This window comes from Plasmodium inui, assembly GCF_000524495.1.
Source record: "Plasmodium inui San Antonio 1 unplaced genomic scaffold supercont1.42, whole genome shotgun sequence".
NCBI classification, from domain to species: domain Eukaryota; phylum Apicomplexa; class Aconoidasida; order Haemosporida; family Plasmodiidae; genus Plasmodium; species Plasmodium inui.
In genome coordinates, this window is record NW_008481876.1 from 27,549 (window position 1) to 43,924 (window position 16,376).

The 16,376-nt window shown below is 42.1% G+C and overlaps 5 protein-coding genes across 5 annotated transcripts; 4 read left to right on the plus strand and 1 right to left on the minus strand.

Moving 5' to 3' along the window:
• Positions 1 to 5,389: 5,389 nt before the first annotated feature.
• C922_05163 (hypothetical protein) lies at positions 5,390 to 6,689 on the plus strand (the record flags this gene model as incomplete). The annotated part of the gene is made up of 4 exons (XM_008820735.1): positions 5,390 to 5,491; positions 5,696 to 5,781; positions 6,125 to 6,270; positions 6,406 to 6,689. 4 exons carry the CDS (start codon positions 5,390 to 5,392, stop codon positions 6,687 to 6,689), a joined length of 618 nt encoding a protein of 205 aa, XP_008818957.1.
• A 557-nt stretch (positions 6,690 to 7,246) lies between these two features.
• C922_05164 (hypothetical protein) lies at positions 7,247 to 7,874 on the plus strand (the record flags this gene model as incomplete). Its single annotated transcript, XM_008820736.1, has 2 exons — positions 7,247 to 7,447; positions 7,749 to 7,874. 2 exons carry the CDS (start codon positions 7,247 to 7,249, stop codon positions 7,872 to 7,874), a joined length of 327 nt encoding a protein of 108 aa, XP_008818958.1.
• A 908-nt stretch (positions 7,875 to 8,782) lies between these two features.
• Positions 8,783 to 10,366, plus strand: C922_05165 (hypothetical protein; the record flags this gene model as incomplete). Its single annotated transcript, XM_008820737.1, has 1 exon — positions 8,783 to 10,366. The coding sequence occupies one exon, from the start codon at positions 8,783 to 8,785 to the stop codon at positions 10,364 to 10,366; it is 1,584 nt and encodes a 527-aa protein (XP_008818959.1).
• Positions 10,367 to 11,600: 1,234 nt separating this feature from the next.
• Positions 11,601 to 11,840, plus strand: C922_05166 (hypothetical protein; the record flags this gene model as incomplete). Its single annotated transcript, XM_008820738.1, has 1 exon — positions 11,601 to 11,840. One exon carries the CDS (start codon positions 11,601 to 11,603, stop codon positions 11,838 to 11,840), a length of 240 nt encoding a protein of 79 aa, XP_008818960.1.
• Positions 11,841 to 14,652: 2,812 nt separating this feature from the next.
• On the minus strand, positions 14,653 to 15,105 carry C922_05167 (hypothetical protein; the record flags this gene model as incomplete). The annotated part of the gene is made up of 1 exon (XM_008820739.1): positions 14,653 to 15,105. One exon carries the CDS (start codon positions 15,103 to 15,105, stop codon positions 14,653 to 14,655), a length of 453 nt encoding a protein of 150 aa, XP_008818961.1.
• Positions 15,106 to 16,376: the final 1,271 nt, after the last annotated feature.

The window sequence follows — 16,376 nt, forward strand, 5'->3', positions numbered from 1 at the left end:
CACATAAGCTTTGATCCCACCAGGAAATAAGTGCATAAGGGAAATAACGCATTTGCAGAAGTCACGCTACATCTAGCACAGGTGCAGGAGTTCTAATGTGACCTGATTCTATGTAGTTTTAGGGAATTATTGGCAAATGACATTCGCATTTGACGGAATTTATTCGGCAATCTCGACTATATTACTTTAAATTTAGAGTTCTTATCAGGCATGAACCGGCCTTAACTGCACTATGTGTGCAACTACGCTGCCTTCCCTATAATTCGAAATTGATTGTTACATTTCGGCAACCTACAAATGTCATTAAACGATAAAATATCGGATTAGTCATATTCTCGTAAACTGCGAGATTTAAGGATTAAAGATAAATTAACTCGGCTTCCATATTTGTGCTCCTTGATAGAAGCTATAGTGACGACGTCCTGTCGTAGCCATCATGAGCTTTATCATCAGTTAAAAGTCACAGTACATGTAAAGTAGATTCTAACATCTAGCAAGCATGATATCCTCCGTTATGATGTGCTCATCTTCCATGCCATACTATATATAGCTATAACATTAGAGCAGAAGAAAGTTTTAATTGTCCTCGTAACAATATGCAGTATCAGCAGTTTATCCATTCATCGGAATAGACGTTAACGCTAGCCATGTGCATATTTTAACCTTATTATACAATTTATGCCCTCAGAAATTGGCTGATACAAGGTGTAATTAATATATTAAACATATTCTTTTTTATCCAAGATTCATAAACATAAAGAATATATCATACCTTTAATATGTGACGTTTTTATGAATTAAGCTGGAACAGTAGTCTAGGGAAGTTATAGCGGCATATAAGTCTCTTACTTATTTTCTTCAAGTGTTAGGAAATTATTATTCCCCTCTTGCATCTTTACGCTACCTTTGTTTCTGTCATTTTAGGCTTTAAAAGACTCCTAATGGGTAGGTTCATCACCGCCTCTTTCTTTCTTTACAGTTCATTGCAAAACAGGACTTAATATTACACGGACTTCGCATAATATTATTGCTATAGTCACAATTTGGATTCTTTCCAATGATTTTTTTATTCCGTTCTTTATTTTCTCTAATGTTTCCAATACCAAAATTCCAAACACGAATATGAAGCATTATAAGTCCTGTTTATCAAGAATACACGAGGATAGGCTGATATATTAGCTATAAAACAATTACTATTACATAATGACGTCATTATGAATATTATACTTAGTCCCGTATGAATGTTTATATTGTTCTATCTCTTATATTGTGCCAGAATCAATTTATGAAGACAAATATGAAACAACTCTGACCCCAAGAAGAAAAATTTATATTATACAGTAATCAATACATTATTTCCTCTTACTAGGCTTCAATGGCCAGCACCATAAATGTACTTCATTATTTAATAGAATCATGAGGCTGTTAAATAAAAAAGAACATTTTCGCAATGTCCTATCTTCATATTCATTAATTCTCCAATGCTGAATGTATAACAGCCCTAAACAAAAGTAAGAGAAGTCATGTAATTAGATTAGTAATTTAAGAAATGTGGCATTAATCTGTAATGGGAGGGGAAACATTCACGGAGGAGATTCCTACACGGGGTCTTAGAAATTATTACGAAATGTATAAGAATATATCTTAATCCTTATGTATATTTGTCGCCTACTGAAAGACTGAGCCGTATAAGCATTCTTATCTATGAGATATTTACATGTCTCTGATAGTGAATTAAACATGGGGTTTTTCATTATGCATATATTAAGAAAATGATTATAATCGTCCTTAGTCCAAAAAGTGCTTATCTTATTTATGGATATTTCGAAGGAAGATCTTATTATTGGATATTCCTTATATAGAAATGTGTAAGAGGTAATTACCTGAGTTAAGTGCAAGAATAATAATCATGAAATTTCTAATTTCAATTGAAGACACATCTATAAAGATGTTCATATGTTAAGAATTATTGGAATAGTAAGAAGAAGACAGGAATCAGCAAGAGGAAACACTATTGATGTTTTACTAAATATGTCCATTTTTAGCGAGATGCATGGAGAGAATCCGTGCATAACAATTAAGACTAAATATTCCTATAGTTAGATAGTTTCAGCTGTTACTGTGGTCCCATGAGCTTCGATTAGATGCTATCTAGTGTGCATCCACTTTTTCCTGATTCATCAAATATATTATAGATTTGTGATAATTGTATTTACTCTAGAAATGCTCATTACGGATAAATACCTTTCTTCCAAGAGATAATCATTATGGTCTATGTCTATGCATTATCCCACAGTATATTTTCTTGTTAGTATTATCAGGGAAGAGTTCCGTATCGAAAGAGGAATTTATGCTCAGCAATAATGTGCAATATTGAATACTACCATAAAGGGAGCTCTAATGAATCATTCCACTGCTTATCTATATTATGAATTAATGTATATGACACTAAGACATACAGTTCATGTCCTCCAGGAATACAATAACTTCTTGTAATCATGTTATTTTCAGAGAGTTGTAATATATATTCCAAATGGGGCTGGGACGGGGAGGAACAATTCATACTGTTCCCCTACAGACTGTTCTGTTAGTATGCAATAACAACTCATACTATTAATGATAATATTGTGAAGTAATAAAAGGATAAATAATATAGAAATACTCATCATTATTTAGCGATCTTGACTATTCTTAAGTTTCCCGTGTATTTCTACAATACTCCAGTATACTCCTGAAGTGATACCAAGAATATAATTCCAATTTACAAGGAAAGAGATTAGCAACTGTGCAAAGTTTGCACAAATAAAATACGCATTCAAGCAAAATTGGTCCCGTACTGACTCACTGCGGCCTAATACTTTCATAAATATCCAGAGAAGGTAATGTTCTATGGTATATCATAGTCGTATCTCATTTTTACATTAAGAGTAGACGTCTGTAATATAAAGCTGTAAAATCTCCCCCCTCAATTGCCTCCTTAAACCTTTGTCGTTATTAGGTGAAGAAATGATCTCCTCTATACGATATATAATATACAATTTATCTAACAGCGCAGTAAATAGTCGTTTTAATAAAGCTATAAGAATAACAAGACTCTCAGCTTTAGTACATAGTAGCACATTTCCTATGTTATTAGCTATCCAATATTAACGAAGCATTTAATATTATTATACGAATGGATATATCAAACAAGTGGGAGCACAATCGGACGGGTCATCATATCTGAGTAATATTAAACAACAACAAAGCCATCAAATAATATACCTTAATGCATCATCTTATGATCCGTGAGCATATGAGAACACAGACGTACCAGCAATGACCTAAAATCTGAAAATATCTGCTGGGGCATTATAAATTTCGTATCAATGAAATAAAAGGAATTACAAAGTATCTCAAGAGATAGAATTGGTACCGTGAATATAATAACAGGTTATGGGCCTCTTAACATTCAAACAAGACAAGATATAAGTAAATGAGTAGGAATTTACCAATTATGAAAATAAATCTGTAAATCTAGATTCCATACAGCAGGGTATTTACAGAAGAAACAACAAGGGTACAAGGGAAATGTATACTGACATAAACAGCAAATATTAACTGTTTCCAATGGGAGAATCTACATATTACAAAGCAATATGCCAAGGATACATAGTGTGTTTAAGTACCCCTCCAAACTCTGCTTAATACTAACATCGCTGAACCGAGAATAAAAGACAAGACGTAGAGACACAGGGGAAATAATAAGGAGCCCTCTACATAACATCCGGAGGGAATGCTACCTAACTGTATAATTCTTTGACCCATCAGGGACGTAATCGATATTAGAAACCAGAAGGTAATCGCCTGTCACAAACCCCGTGGATTAAATTATGAAGAGCGACTGATGACAATGCAGATTAACTTAGGAGGAAGAAATCAGAGACATCTGAGCAAGGGTGAAGGAGGGAGCGAACAGCATGAGGAACACATAAGGACCGAGACTAAGATATAAGATCAGTACGAATCTAATACGGCGTAGTAGCCAATAAACGGAACCAAGCCGTAACAAACCAACCGGAAGGAGCCAAAGCACACTCCCAACTAGATCACCACGAAGTGTAGAACAGCCGTAGAGTAGGAAGGGTATAGAGAAGTGGATAAATATGCTAAGAAGCCCCAGATTAGATCCAACTGACTCCAGGAACATCCCAGCCGGACCATGAGGACACGGGACCAGCAGGAGATGAACAAACCCGCGGACTCCAACAGTATAAGGGACGGGTGAAGTATAGACAGCGAGGAAATAGGGAACCAAACTCCAGAAGAGTTATGAACGGAATCCAAATCGATTGAAGCAGATCACTGGCAAGAACCAGAGGACTTCTCCAACACAAAAATAGGGGAACTGAAGTGACTCAAGATATTCAGAGAATTTCGAGCCCCTTAATACCAACTCAGAAGCTAGGCAAAACTCCAAAGCCGGGGGCTGCCTCGGTTACTAGAAGAGTTCTTAAACGAAGAATAGGAGAGAGCCAAGAAGCCAAGAACTGAGGAAAGAACGAAGTGGAGCCACAAATACGGGAAACCATACGAAATGCGGGGACTGGAGTCCGAACAACAAGAAAGCGACACCAGAGCAGATAAGCAGGGAGGAGGTAAAGGATGAATTAAGTTTCATCACACGAAGGTCCGATACCCCCAAAAGGGCGGATCAACTGAGTATTCCCTGCGCAGGAACAGGGGCCTTACGAAATATGACCCCAGCGCAATAGAGGGGCCAAATAAATCGACTCAATGAAGAGGGCAGAACCAATTAAAGAATAATGATCCAAAGGGGAGATAAAAGAGGGACCATTGACCGGAGACGGATAAAGCCCATGGAAGCAGGGATGATAACCGAGAAAAAGTAAGAAGGAAGCCAATATAAATCAGGAGAAAGTAATCAGGGATAAGGGCCCAGGGGGGCAAATAGGCCACCTCAAAGCTTAAGAATCAAAAGACAAAGAACCGGGAGTTCCAGGTCAGAAAAAGCTGGAAAAGGGACGAAGACCCAACCGAGGAGGAACGGAAAATTGCGTATTAGACAGAAGAGAAAAGACCGAGCAATAATAACAAGAGAGTGCTAGAAAACATTGGGGAACAACAGAGATGCGGAGGATAAGGCCCTTCCTGCGATAGAAGACAGATGAAGCCCCACAGGCAAAAGGAAGGGAAAAGTTGTCTAGAGTCAGAAGAATAAAAGGAGCGAAGAACCAGGATCCTCAGGTGGAAATCGAGAACGGGTCTCGGAAGGGGGCAAAATGAGACAAATACTCCTAGGAGAGAGGACAGGATAAGGAAACCGAGAAACCGGAGCCCAATCGGAGCCAAGCATAACAACCGGATGGATCCCCCGCCGGGAAACCAGATGAAAAGACTAAGGAAGAAGAGGGGGAAGAAAATTCAAAGACAGAAGGAGCAGGCAAACCGGTCCACCCAAAGGAATCCGACCAATACCTCAAGATTAAGGGTAAGTAGTGAGCGCCCATAAGGAGCAGAAAAACCCACTTCCTACATGAGGCACTGCTAAAGGAAAAATCAAAAACTGAATAGAGCAAGAATGAGATAAGAGAAAAGGGAGCAGAAGAAAACCTATGAACAAATTCATATTATGGGAAAGAGTAGATATTAGAAATCACCTGGCTCATTATGAATAACTGCTCTTCCCCAATAGACAATGAAGACTCCCAAGGAGAGACGAATACCAGGAGCCAGGACAAAGATACGTCATTCCAAATGCACCCCAGTCAAGAAGGGGGAGTAAAATTGACAAGAGAGACACAAGAAAGTGCCGCTTGAAAAAGAAGGGCAGAAGCGAAAGAGTGGAGCCCATGGTGCCAAAATTCGTGGGAGGTGGCTGCGAGGGGGCGATAAGATAAAAAAAGCAGGCCCCTCCAGCTAAAAACACGCCGAACGGGGGGCGTGCGAAGACCTTAAACAGGAACAGGGGCTTAGAACCATGAGAAGGGCAAGGCAGGACCAGGATCCACGCCAAGTGGTTAACAGGGCAAAGAACAAGAGGAACCTGGGGAGCTGAAAAAATAGTAGTAAGATGCAGATCTAAGAAGATTTCGGGGAAGTTGACCGGGACCACCCCAGCCAGATCTCACGGGACAGAGGAGGAGACGGAAGATACCAGAAACTCTGGAAGCTACAAGAGGGACAGGTCGGAAAGGAATCTTGCCGCACCGGAGCCACCATCTTATAAGATGTCAAACGGAAGACAAAGCGCATCATCAGGCCCGAATGGTACAAAAACAGGGAGGAACCGGCCAAGTCACAGAGGTGTGCCTCCAGAAACAAGAGAAGCAATAAATTGACGAAGTTAGAGGAGCCTAACAATGACGAGGCCGACGGAAAAAACAAGGACAACCCCCGACTAAGTCTCACGAAAACAGAGACAAGACAAGATGAATGAGGACAGAACTGATACACAGAGAATGGGAAAAAGAGTCTCAAGGCGCATAACCATGGAAGGAACCATCCAACAGGCTGCCAGAACAGGCCAGGGTAGTCTTTCAGGACCAGACAGGGGTGAAGGGCAAAATAGAAGAAAGGAGGAGAACAAGAACGTGAGAACAAACGAAAATCTGGAGAAAACTCGGAGAGATGAAACGTCTCCTCATAGACTCTCCTTCCCAACCCGCCAGTCGACAGAGGAAGCGTAGAGAAATCTGCCGAACCCCGTTACATGAGAAGGGAGTATGAACAGACCGAATCCCAGAATCCCGCTGCGGGGAAGAACAAGGGACACGCGAAGAAGGATTCGTATCTTTAGATCAGACCATGCGCGCCAGTTGGACAACCTCAAGGAAGCGAAAAAGGAAAACTGAGAATCAAATCGCCCTCCTAGGAGTTAGAAGTAACAACTCCTGACCAACGTCCGTAAAGTAGGACAACGAGGGGATGAAACGAACCGGAACAAATATTTGAGACCACAAGGAACAGCACGGGAGGAGCGGTCCCCCCCCTCGAGGACAGGAATGACGAATGAAAGGATTAAGAGGCTAAGGAGACAACCAAGAGTCCTAAAAGAAGCTATAGAGAACGAAGCCTGTTAGAACAGGGACCCCAGGAATAGCCGGAGATTGAAATGACAAGCAAATGAACAGAAGCCCCAAAATGAGGGGAGGATAATTTGACAAAGGTTAAAAGGAGAATAGAAACCCCAGAGAAAGGAACAATCCCATGAATCACGTCAGAAGGGAAGAATTAGCTAGTAATTATGAGAGGGGATCTAGAGAAGAAGGCCGCCAATGGTGCAGATCTACAAATCAAGAACAAAACGGAAGCGAAGCTGTTTCAATACGCAATAAGGACAGAAGGTGACACTCAAAGACCAGCACAAAAAGAAAAGGATCAATTCGGGATCAATCGTTCAAAGTCCAGACAAACGGGAACACAGAGACACATAGAAAGTTCGGAGGTAATTGCCAATCTAATATCTAATAGCCTCAAAACTCCGAACCGGATCAGAGGAGTTCTGATTTGAGCCTGACGAGAAAGGGACGACGGTACAGACGGACCACAACAAGGGACTCTTATCATCCGATACGGGACACAGAATCCAAGCGGCGACAGCCACCCATCCAAGACTAGTTATAGAGGAGAAATCGTTCTCTGGGACACGCCAGACTCACTAGCGTCCCGTTTGAAGAAAGGACCGGAGGGAACAGCAGACATTATTTCTCCCCCCTAAACAATCCGAATCCAATGAAAATTTCGAGTTTCCGAGGTACGAGAAAGAATCGAAGGAGACAGAGGAAAAGGACAAATTGGCCCAAAACGCGGACACCAGATGCCCGCGTGAGGAAGAGAACAGGAATATCTCGAGCAGTATCAGAACAAATTAAGGATAAAGGAAGAATGACTTCTTCCATGAAGTTAGGGAGAGAAAGGAGTTAAAGAGTCCTACGCCAAATCCCCGCCTCAGGAGCCCGCCCCGAACCAGCTAGGCTCAGAAGAGGGAGAGGAGTGGAGGGTTTGAACTGGGTTCTGTCAGGAGAAGGAGTGAGAGTATAAAGAAGGGATCCCAGGAAGTAGGGAGTATAAACCAAGGGGAAAAGAGGGAGAAGGGGCTCCCCGAGTGAGGGGAGGGGGGTTCAGGAGAAGGGGCAGCTCATGGACCCCGAAAGAAAGAAAGGGAACAAGACGGGAGCGTGATAATTCAGAACACGTAGGGGGAGTCTGAACCGGCGAAATTTTGGGAGGAGCAGACAGACGAGGAAGGGAGACGGAGTGTGACCAGTAGGAACATCCAACCACATTCGCAGACATTGGGGATCAGAGGGGATTCTGAGTAAAACAGCCCAGGCAGGGAGAGGCCGAAGGACAGGAGAGATAATGAGGATAGGAGGAGGGACGCCCTGGACCAGGTAGGAGTTCACACGAAGCAGAACTGACACTTGCTGAAGTAGTGGACGCGCAAAGGGGCGGAGGGAGGTATGGAGGAACTAAAGATAAGAAGAGGGAGCAGACAGAAAAGGTGACAGCCTCCCAAGAGATGACTCCTAGGAATCCCCCCCCAGGAAAAGTTAGGTCAGGAGAGTCAGGAAAGGAAGATATCTGCATAAGCAAAGGGAAACACCTACCAGAAAGACAGACGGAAGACACAAGAGCTAATCTTTTGCCAAACCCCACCCGACGAGGATGACATCTTCCAATAACCAAGCGGACAACAGCAGGAGGAGTCACTCCCAAGCAGAGTCATAACCTAACAACAATTAGTCAGTCTTAGCCCAACGGAGCACCGAATAATTCAATGGCGAGTTGGTTCTTAGACCCATGGGAGATTAAGAACGAGGGAAATTGGTATAGGCGCAACGCCGGGGACTGTACGAAGGGAAGCCCCGACAGGAAGTATTGCTATAAGCCGTGGTTAGGGAAGGTACGAATTCAGAACCCGAACCTAAAATCCTGGTTAGACGAGGTGAGTGAGCAGTCCCAACAAGTATGGAAGACGAGGCTGTTGGAGAAGCAAGTCGGGACAACGCGCAAATGGAGAGATAACACCGGACTGCCGATGAAGTGGCCAGACTTGATAGATTGTGTGATAAGGAATGCAATAGAAAGGGCACCAACAGACGCCAGTGAAGAGGACAACAAGGCTGATGCATGTTGGTCAAAGGGATATTGGAGGACTCTCGTTGAAATAGACGGGGGCAAGACCACGTTGGACGATAATAACAGAGGCCAACAGTTAATGGGTATAATAGGGTGTATAATAATGGGACTGAATATCCAGGAGAAGGGTGGTAGGGACGAGGAGGTAAGGAAGTATCTGGAGGAATGTGGAGAGGTCAACAGTATCTTGAGCTTCGGGCGAGACGTGACAGAATATATAAGAACAGAAGACATCGAAAGTCTCAAGAAGCTGAGTCAAAATTGTAAAAAGAAGGGGGAGAAGTTTAAATGTGAGGCGTCGTCGTGGTCTTTTCTCTTGAGTATCCTCATAGGTCTAGATAGATGTATAGTTAACAGAGGGAGATATGAGTTAAGCCCCTGGATGGAAGGGACGGCACTGAGTAGCAGTCAAAGCCGATATTTTACCATCCCGCAGAATAACACAAAAATCAGGGTGGGTGACTCAAACTTAGACGAAAAGGCAATAAATATAAAAGTATCAAGCCAAGGATGGCAACAGTATATCAGCCAGGATCATCAGAAGGCTGTCAATGCCAAAGCCCAGAAGAGGAAAGAAATAGAGGACAAGCTGACAGCCACGTTACCAGTGGATTCGGGGGAAGATGGGAAGGGTAGAGCCGAAAGCGCCGTGCCACGTCCCGCAGCAAGTAGTGTAGGCCTGACCCCCAAAGCAACAGAAGCTGAGAAGGACGAACCAGCACAGGGAGTAGCATCCGCAACTGGGGGGGGGAAACCCCAAGGAAATGAGAACGGGGTAGAAAGAGCAGCTATAGCAGCTGCAAACGAGGGGGAGCACGAAACTGCCCCCACCTACTCCCAAGCAGGCGCAGAACCAAAGGGGGACGAGGGCGAGCTCATTCTTGGAAAGTCAGGTAGTGATCCCAAGTCACCAACAGGCCCATCGGGCACAAGTGGAGGGGGGAGCGAAGTTAGTGGCGTCATCGGGGACGAACTCCCCCCCGTCAACTCAGGGGGAGGCAAGGCTCGTGGGGGGACGCGGGAGTCATCAACCACAACTGATCCTGGGGCCACAAGTGGCGGAGTCGTAGGCGGCGCCATAGGGGGACTAGTGGTAGCTTTATTGGGAGCGGCATCTATATATGGGATATATCGGATAAGGGGGACTAAAAGGAAGCCTCAAAGAAGAGAAACGAGGCTGGAAGCGAATAGAGTCGGGTATGCAGGTTATGCGTATCACTGAAGTAAACGGAACAAGCGAGACAGCATCTACGCTGGTGGGACTTGACACTGAATCCAGAAGGAGTGTTAAGGGAAAGAGGAAACTACGACATCAAAGGAAACAAATAGGACGGGGACCAGGGCAGAAGAACCCAGGGCCTGAGGGGTAACGTCTTAAGGCGTGAGTAGGAGATCCATAGGAGAAACCGGCGGGTTGGCTGATTGTGAGGGGGGTGAGTCTCCTGGAGTAATAGGAGCGTGGGGTGAGGGAGATTATCACAGCCAAGGAAAATTGCGGCCAATATTGATTAGGGGGGTGAGTATCCCTGGATAGCTGAGGGTCAGGCGGTCATATTGGGTCCATCTTCTTGGGGTATGAGAGAGTAGAATCGGGGGGTTAAAAGTGGCGTTAGCGTTTCATGCAGAGCTTCTCTTGTGAAGCTTAATGCCGTATATTCTTTGGCTGTTGAGGGTTGCGCATTTATCAAGCCAATTGTTGAATGCAGGAATTATGGTTATGGGTTCAGGGCTCAGCGTGCAGGTTTAAGGGTTTAGGATTCAGGGTTCCGGATTTAGGGTTTAGGGTTCAGGGTTCAGGGTTCAGGGTTTAGGTTTTAGTCTTAGATTTAGGGTCATGGCTCAGGATTTCTGGTTTTTGTTTTTGGTTTAGTATCAGGGTTCATCCTTTATCCTTTTGTTTTGATTTTTCAAGGGTGAGGATCTCGAGTTCATGGTCTACCTCTCCAGGTTCATTCAATTAGGATTTTATCTCCGAAGCTTGTTGTTTAGGTACCTGGGGTTATGATGTAGAGGTTATTCCCGGTTTTTACCGATCTCACTTCCATACCCTAGGCTCCAATATCTACGGTTTACGTGCCTCAGGGTGTAAGGTTTCAGGGTTGGACGTCTACGCTAATTGTTCATCATTCTCGCTTTTGTTTTTGACGTGTCATCCTCTACTGATTCGCGTTTGTTGTGTAGCTTTTGGTATTTAGAGTTTATGGTTTAACGCCTAGTGGGTCAGGGTTTACTCTCTCTGTTTAGGCGTTTAAAGTTCACGAATCTCTGTGCATCGATTATTTCTCATATACATATGAAGTCTTCTATCACTCCTTCTCTTGATTCTGGTATATAACATTATGATCGAATCAAAAAGTAAAAACTAACCAGCAATACCCTAAGTCAAGGAGTGTGTGAATGTACATATTGATTTATTTCCTCATGAATGGTAAATAATTTAGTGATTTGTTATGGAAATGATATCTAGAGATCTCTACTACCTCAATAACACTTTTAATATTCTAAAAAAATATGAGACAATCAAAGGACAGAACAAGATTCCGAGGATTTCTCCACAGCAATTCAAGAAAGAATCCTGGAGCACTCCTGGCGTCAAGGGTTTACAAATATATATACCTGCTCCTCTAGAAAAGTTCCTTATTATGTACAGGATGTTAGTATACTCGGGCTTCATCACGGCCTGGAGCTGCCTCTGAACGCGACTCCTGTTTTTATTCAATAGGAGCATTCTGTGAACCAGCTTGATCTAGTAAAACACTGTTAGCTTCAATGATCTATTATGTACAAATATAATAATATGTCCGCACCATGGCGGGGCCTAACTGTTTCTTCGTTCCATTTTTCCTCAGGTCCTGCGTTTTAGAAAATGAAATTCTTCCTTTATTATTAATTTGGCGCACCTGATAAAGTATACATAATGGGAAAAAGAATGTGCATCAAGATTATCCTATAAATACAGGAATGTTAGATATTGTTCTCGCTAAATATCATAAAGGCATATGTCCGGCGCAGATAAATGAATAATGCACTGTCCCTCTTATCATTCTCCCCGCCTATAGGGCTCTATACATATTATATATATGTATATATATATGGAACCCCCCCCCCGTCTATCTTCCTCCTTCGAGAGAAATTTACATGCGACAGGGGATTTTTTCAGAAGTCGTTCACCGCATCCCTTCCTGGGCAATCCCTGTGCATTGACGGTGTGGATAGCTACGCCATCCTTTCCTGCTGATATGCGCCACTCATTGAATTAACCGGTTAATGTTTCCACATAACATAAAGGCAAGATGCCTCACGTCAGAAAACTCTTATGCACATCATAATATTAAGTGCTTCGCACAGAACAAATCCATGGGGGCAAGAGAAATGAATCGTCCAAATAAAAATACAACATAATCCTATATGTTTGATGTCTGCCGACCTGCAAAGGAAAGAAAAAAACATATACGGCCTAAATAAGCTCCATTAACAGATAAGTAGGGATTCACCGTAGTAAGTAATCTATCATTGAGGAGGACACAGAAGGAACAAGTGGCCAGTCTTCACCATCTCTTGATACAAGGAAGTGGCAAGGAAAGATTCTGCTGAAGGGACTATATAGTGAGAAGTACATTTAAATACACGATTTGGATAGTAGCACATTGGCAGTGCGGTATCTGACACTCCCCTGCTGAAGGGCTGGGAAGAGGTATCCGAAAATTGTCTGCTCCTTCTCTCTTAATATCCTCTGGAACTCCTTATGCAGAAATAGGATGCCCCCTTTAGTCCAGAGAAGTCCTCTTGCTCCTTGTTTCAACTTAAGTTGAGGACCGGCCTCATAAAGTAGTCACCTGGGGAGTTGTGCACCTGTATGTCGTAATGTTGTTTCCTAATTGATCACAGAATCGTCACGGTTCCAGCCTTTCTTTCTTTACACACATAGGGGACGCTGCCATTTCCCTCCGAAGTCAACTTAACTAATAGGACAGGTGACAGCGACATGCTTCTTATCGTATATAAAATCATCTTTGAGTATATAGCTCAGCTACTTCTCTAATGAAGAGACACAGGCCAAATAACAAAAAAAACAAAGGATATCACGGCAGGATGCCAGGTATCCTGCACACGATATCCTGTTGTGTGGTGTGACGCCTCTAACAATGACTGCAGGGAGAGGTATACGAATGAAATCAGAAATATCTGCAAGAAATTATAATGATGTAACAGATATTTATGCAGCCATATGAGAATCATTCCTGATTACATATGGTTGTATTAATGAATCCAATGTGAGAATGCTTATAATACGTGTCTGCACGCTCATCTCCTTCTTCATCTGTTTTAACACAGAGTAGAAAAAATACAAAAGAAAAGGAAGGGAAGGTCACAGTGATCAATGGCGACAAATGAATTAAAACATTGTTGTTGATATCAGTAAAACAGAGATTAAGAAGGAAGTCACATGTCCCTCCTAATATCAACCTCGAAAGAAAAGATAAGATATATGGAGATTGAACAGCACAGAGCCAAAACGGAAGTGAAAACAAAAACAGCCGTGTGAGACACATAAGAGAGGGCATATAATAATTCCACTGATAACCCGTCATAGAAATCCCTCCTGAATTCTCCTGATCCGCACGTTCAAAGACACCAGAATTGTCCTTTTTAGGAGCTAATAAGATGCCACCAGTCACTTCCCTTTTGGTAGACATAAAACATACTCCTGATCAGCTTCAGGAAAGTCGACACAAAAGAAAAGAAGGAGAAATGTGTCTTCATGACAAGAATAAATTATATAGCCATTTCATCTTCGTATACCAGACTCTGATTCCAGAAGATGTATTCGGGTTAAGTGATAAGGCATCCATATAGCTATATAGGTTTCCTACATTCCGAAGATATCCAGGACACCCACAAGATGGGGGCTCCTTCCTTATAATTCTACATACCACAGCAACAGCTGTATGACGACCATATTAATGTAAAACTAAAAGAAGGGACTTACTCACGTCAAGATATCATGTTACGATACAAGACACTGTGGGAATGTGATGTAGATAGCACGATAAGAAAAAGAAGGGGACTAATTGTTCAAATTACAATGTGGTTATGGGAATCACGATCACACTTTAGCGATAGCCAAGCCTCGCTATCATTACAACATAGCATCCAGGAATCATCAGTTACTGTGTTGGACCAGGCTGCCGAGATCTTGTCTCACCTCTATGTCTCCCCGCCTCATATACAACTTTTAGAACAACGATTACTGATACCGTGGAATGTTTGTCCATATTCGGATACTTTCAGAAGCACATAGAGATATCCTAGGACGCCTAAGACAAGGAGTCCATAAGATACAGAAAGGACAACTGTCAATGGGATGCGTACTAATAACGGTAATACTTCCCGAGTGAATGAAACCAGCATCGGTAAAAGGAGCATCAGACGATATACTTAAATCCCCAGTAGCCACTACTTACTCCCCTTATTATGCGGATGGTGTTTACCCCTTGGTACGGAATTCTATGCCTTATATGCTAAGGACGAGGCGGGACGATGTAGAATTCTTCGATATGTAGGTACTATTTCTGCCGCCGTGATCTTACGTATTGGATCGCACACCCAATTGTTGACTTCTTGGTATTTCTTGAGGATTATAGTACGGATTCCCCCGAATGCTTGCTGATGATTCCGGATTTTGAGTATTGCGATACTTACTAAGATTCTTCTTTTCAGTTGTTGAAGTATCGTATGGATTTTTCGCAATTCCCCTTTCAGTTTCAGGAGATATTTTGCTTGACTTTTTACTTCGGTGCTGAAAGTTTCATTCCTCACTGATAAAGTCTCCTGGACAGCCACACTTAATTCTCTATGATATTCTATGATAATGCTGATTCCGGTAGTTAGAACTCTCCGTTCTATGTATCTAATCTTCTGAAGAATCCGTTGTGGAAGCTCCACATTACGTGTAATCATAACGATTTTTATGTCTTGTATGTCGTATACAGAGGAATTACGGGGCTTCAGATCCCCTGATAATCCTTTTTTTCAGCTTTCACACATTATTGCTTCATTATCTGTGAGGTGCTGTATAGTGTGCGACGGCCTGCACCTATCTAAAATATCCCAAGTATGTGTGAGACATCGTTTCTGAAAATCCTCTAACAAAGACTCTTTACAGGATCTGTCAATATTGCCCTTATTTTTCAGGATATATGTATAATCCCTTCCGAGAGAAGATCCTGAAACATATACTTATTTCAAGTGTTTCTGAACATGTGTCAATAATAGCCTAGTATTCCTGGGGCGCACAATTCCATTAGTGTTATTGGTGATGGTTATATGTTCATGGCCTGATGCCTCCATGGACAAATTATGAGCACGATTATGGTACATCGTGGAAGGCCATGTCTTCATGTCTTATAAGTATGATAAAATTTTTCCTTCCATAATGAGGAGGGAATAACTTCCCTCTATTGATAAGGGAAATCTGATATTTACTATGCCGTTACCGTACGCAAACCATAATAATACCGAGGTTATCCTAGAAATTCCTTCCAAAATTCCGAATTCCATTATTGGATTCTTGCTTTAATTTCTCTCTGGTTGATGTCATGTTTCTCACCACATTATTCTATATGGTATATGCCCATATGCTTATATATAATTCTCCCTCTATATCTATACCAGCATGTTTCGATTTATTCATATATGAATATTTATGAAGATACATGCCTGTCTGTGCATAAGTATAGGGACTTATATATTCATATGGATTCATAATTATCGACATAGAACTGCAGGGGAGCAGAAAGGGAAGAACTCTGGTTTCTCTATTGCCTGTGGCATTTTGAAATACTCAGTTCATTTTGGCGAACAGATTTGCCCTCTGAGCTCTATCTCTATCTTCTGCTTCATCTATATATAGACTGGGGGATATAGGAGTTCATCACCCTTAGGTATGTGACGCGTACCCTATCAAGAGAGAACTGAGGGCTTCTCAGAAACAAGGCGTATCCTCAGCTTCAGATTCTGTTATACTCTTTTGGTTAATGATAATAACAGGGCATAATTTAAGAGTCACTTCTATGTAATATTAATATTATGATATAGAAGACGGCGGAGAATATATTTTTAATAGACGAATGGAGGAGAGAATAATTAAGATTCATGACATGTTGGGATTGCTATTCGGCGGCTGTCCGTAGGAGTCATCCACAATGGCTTTTATCAATCACATTGAGGAT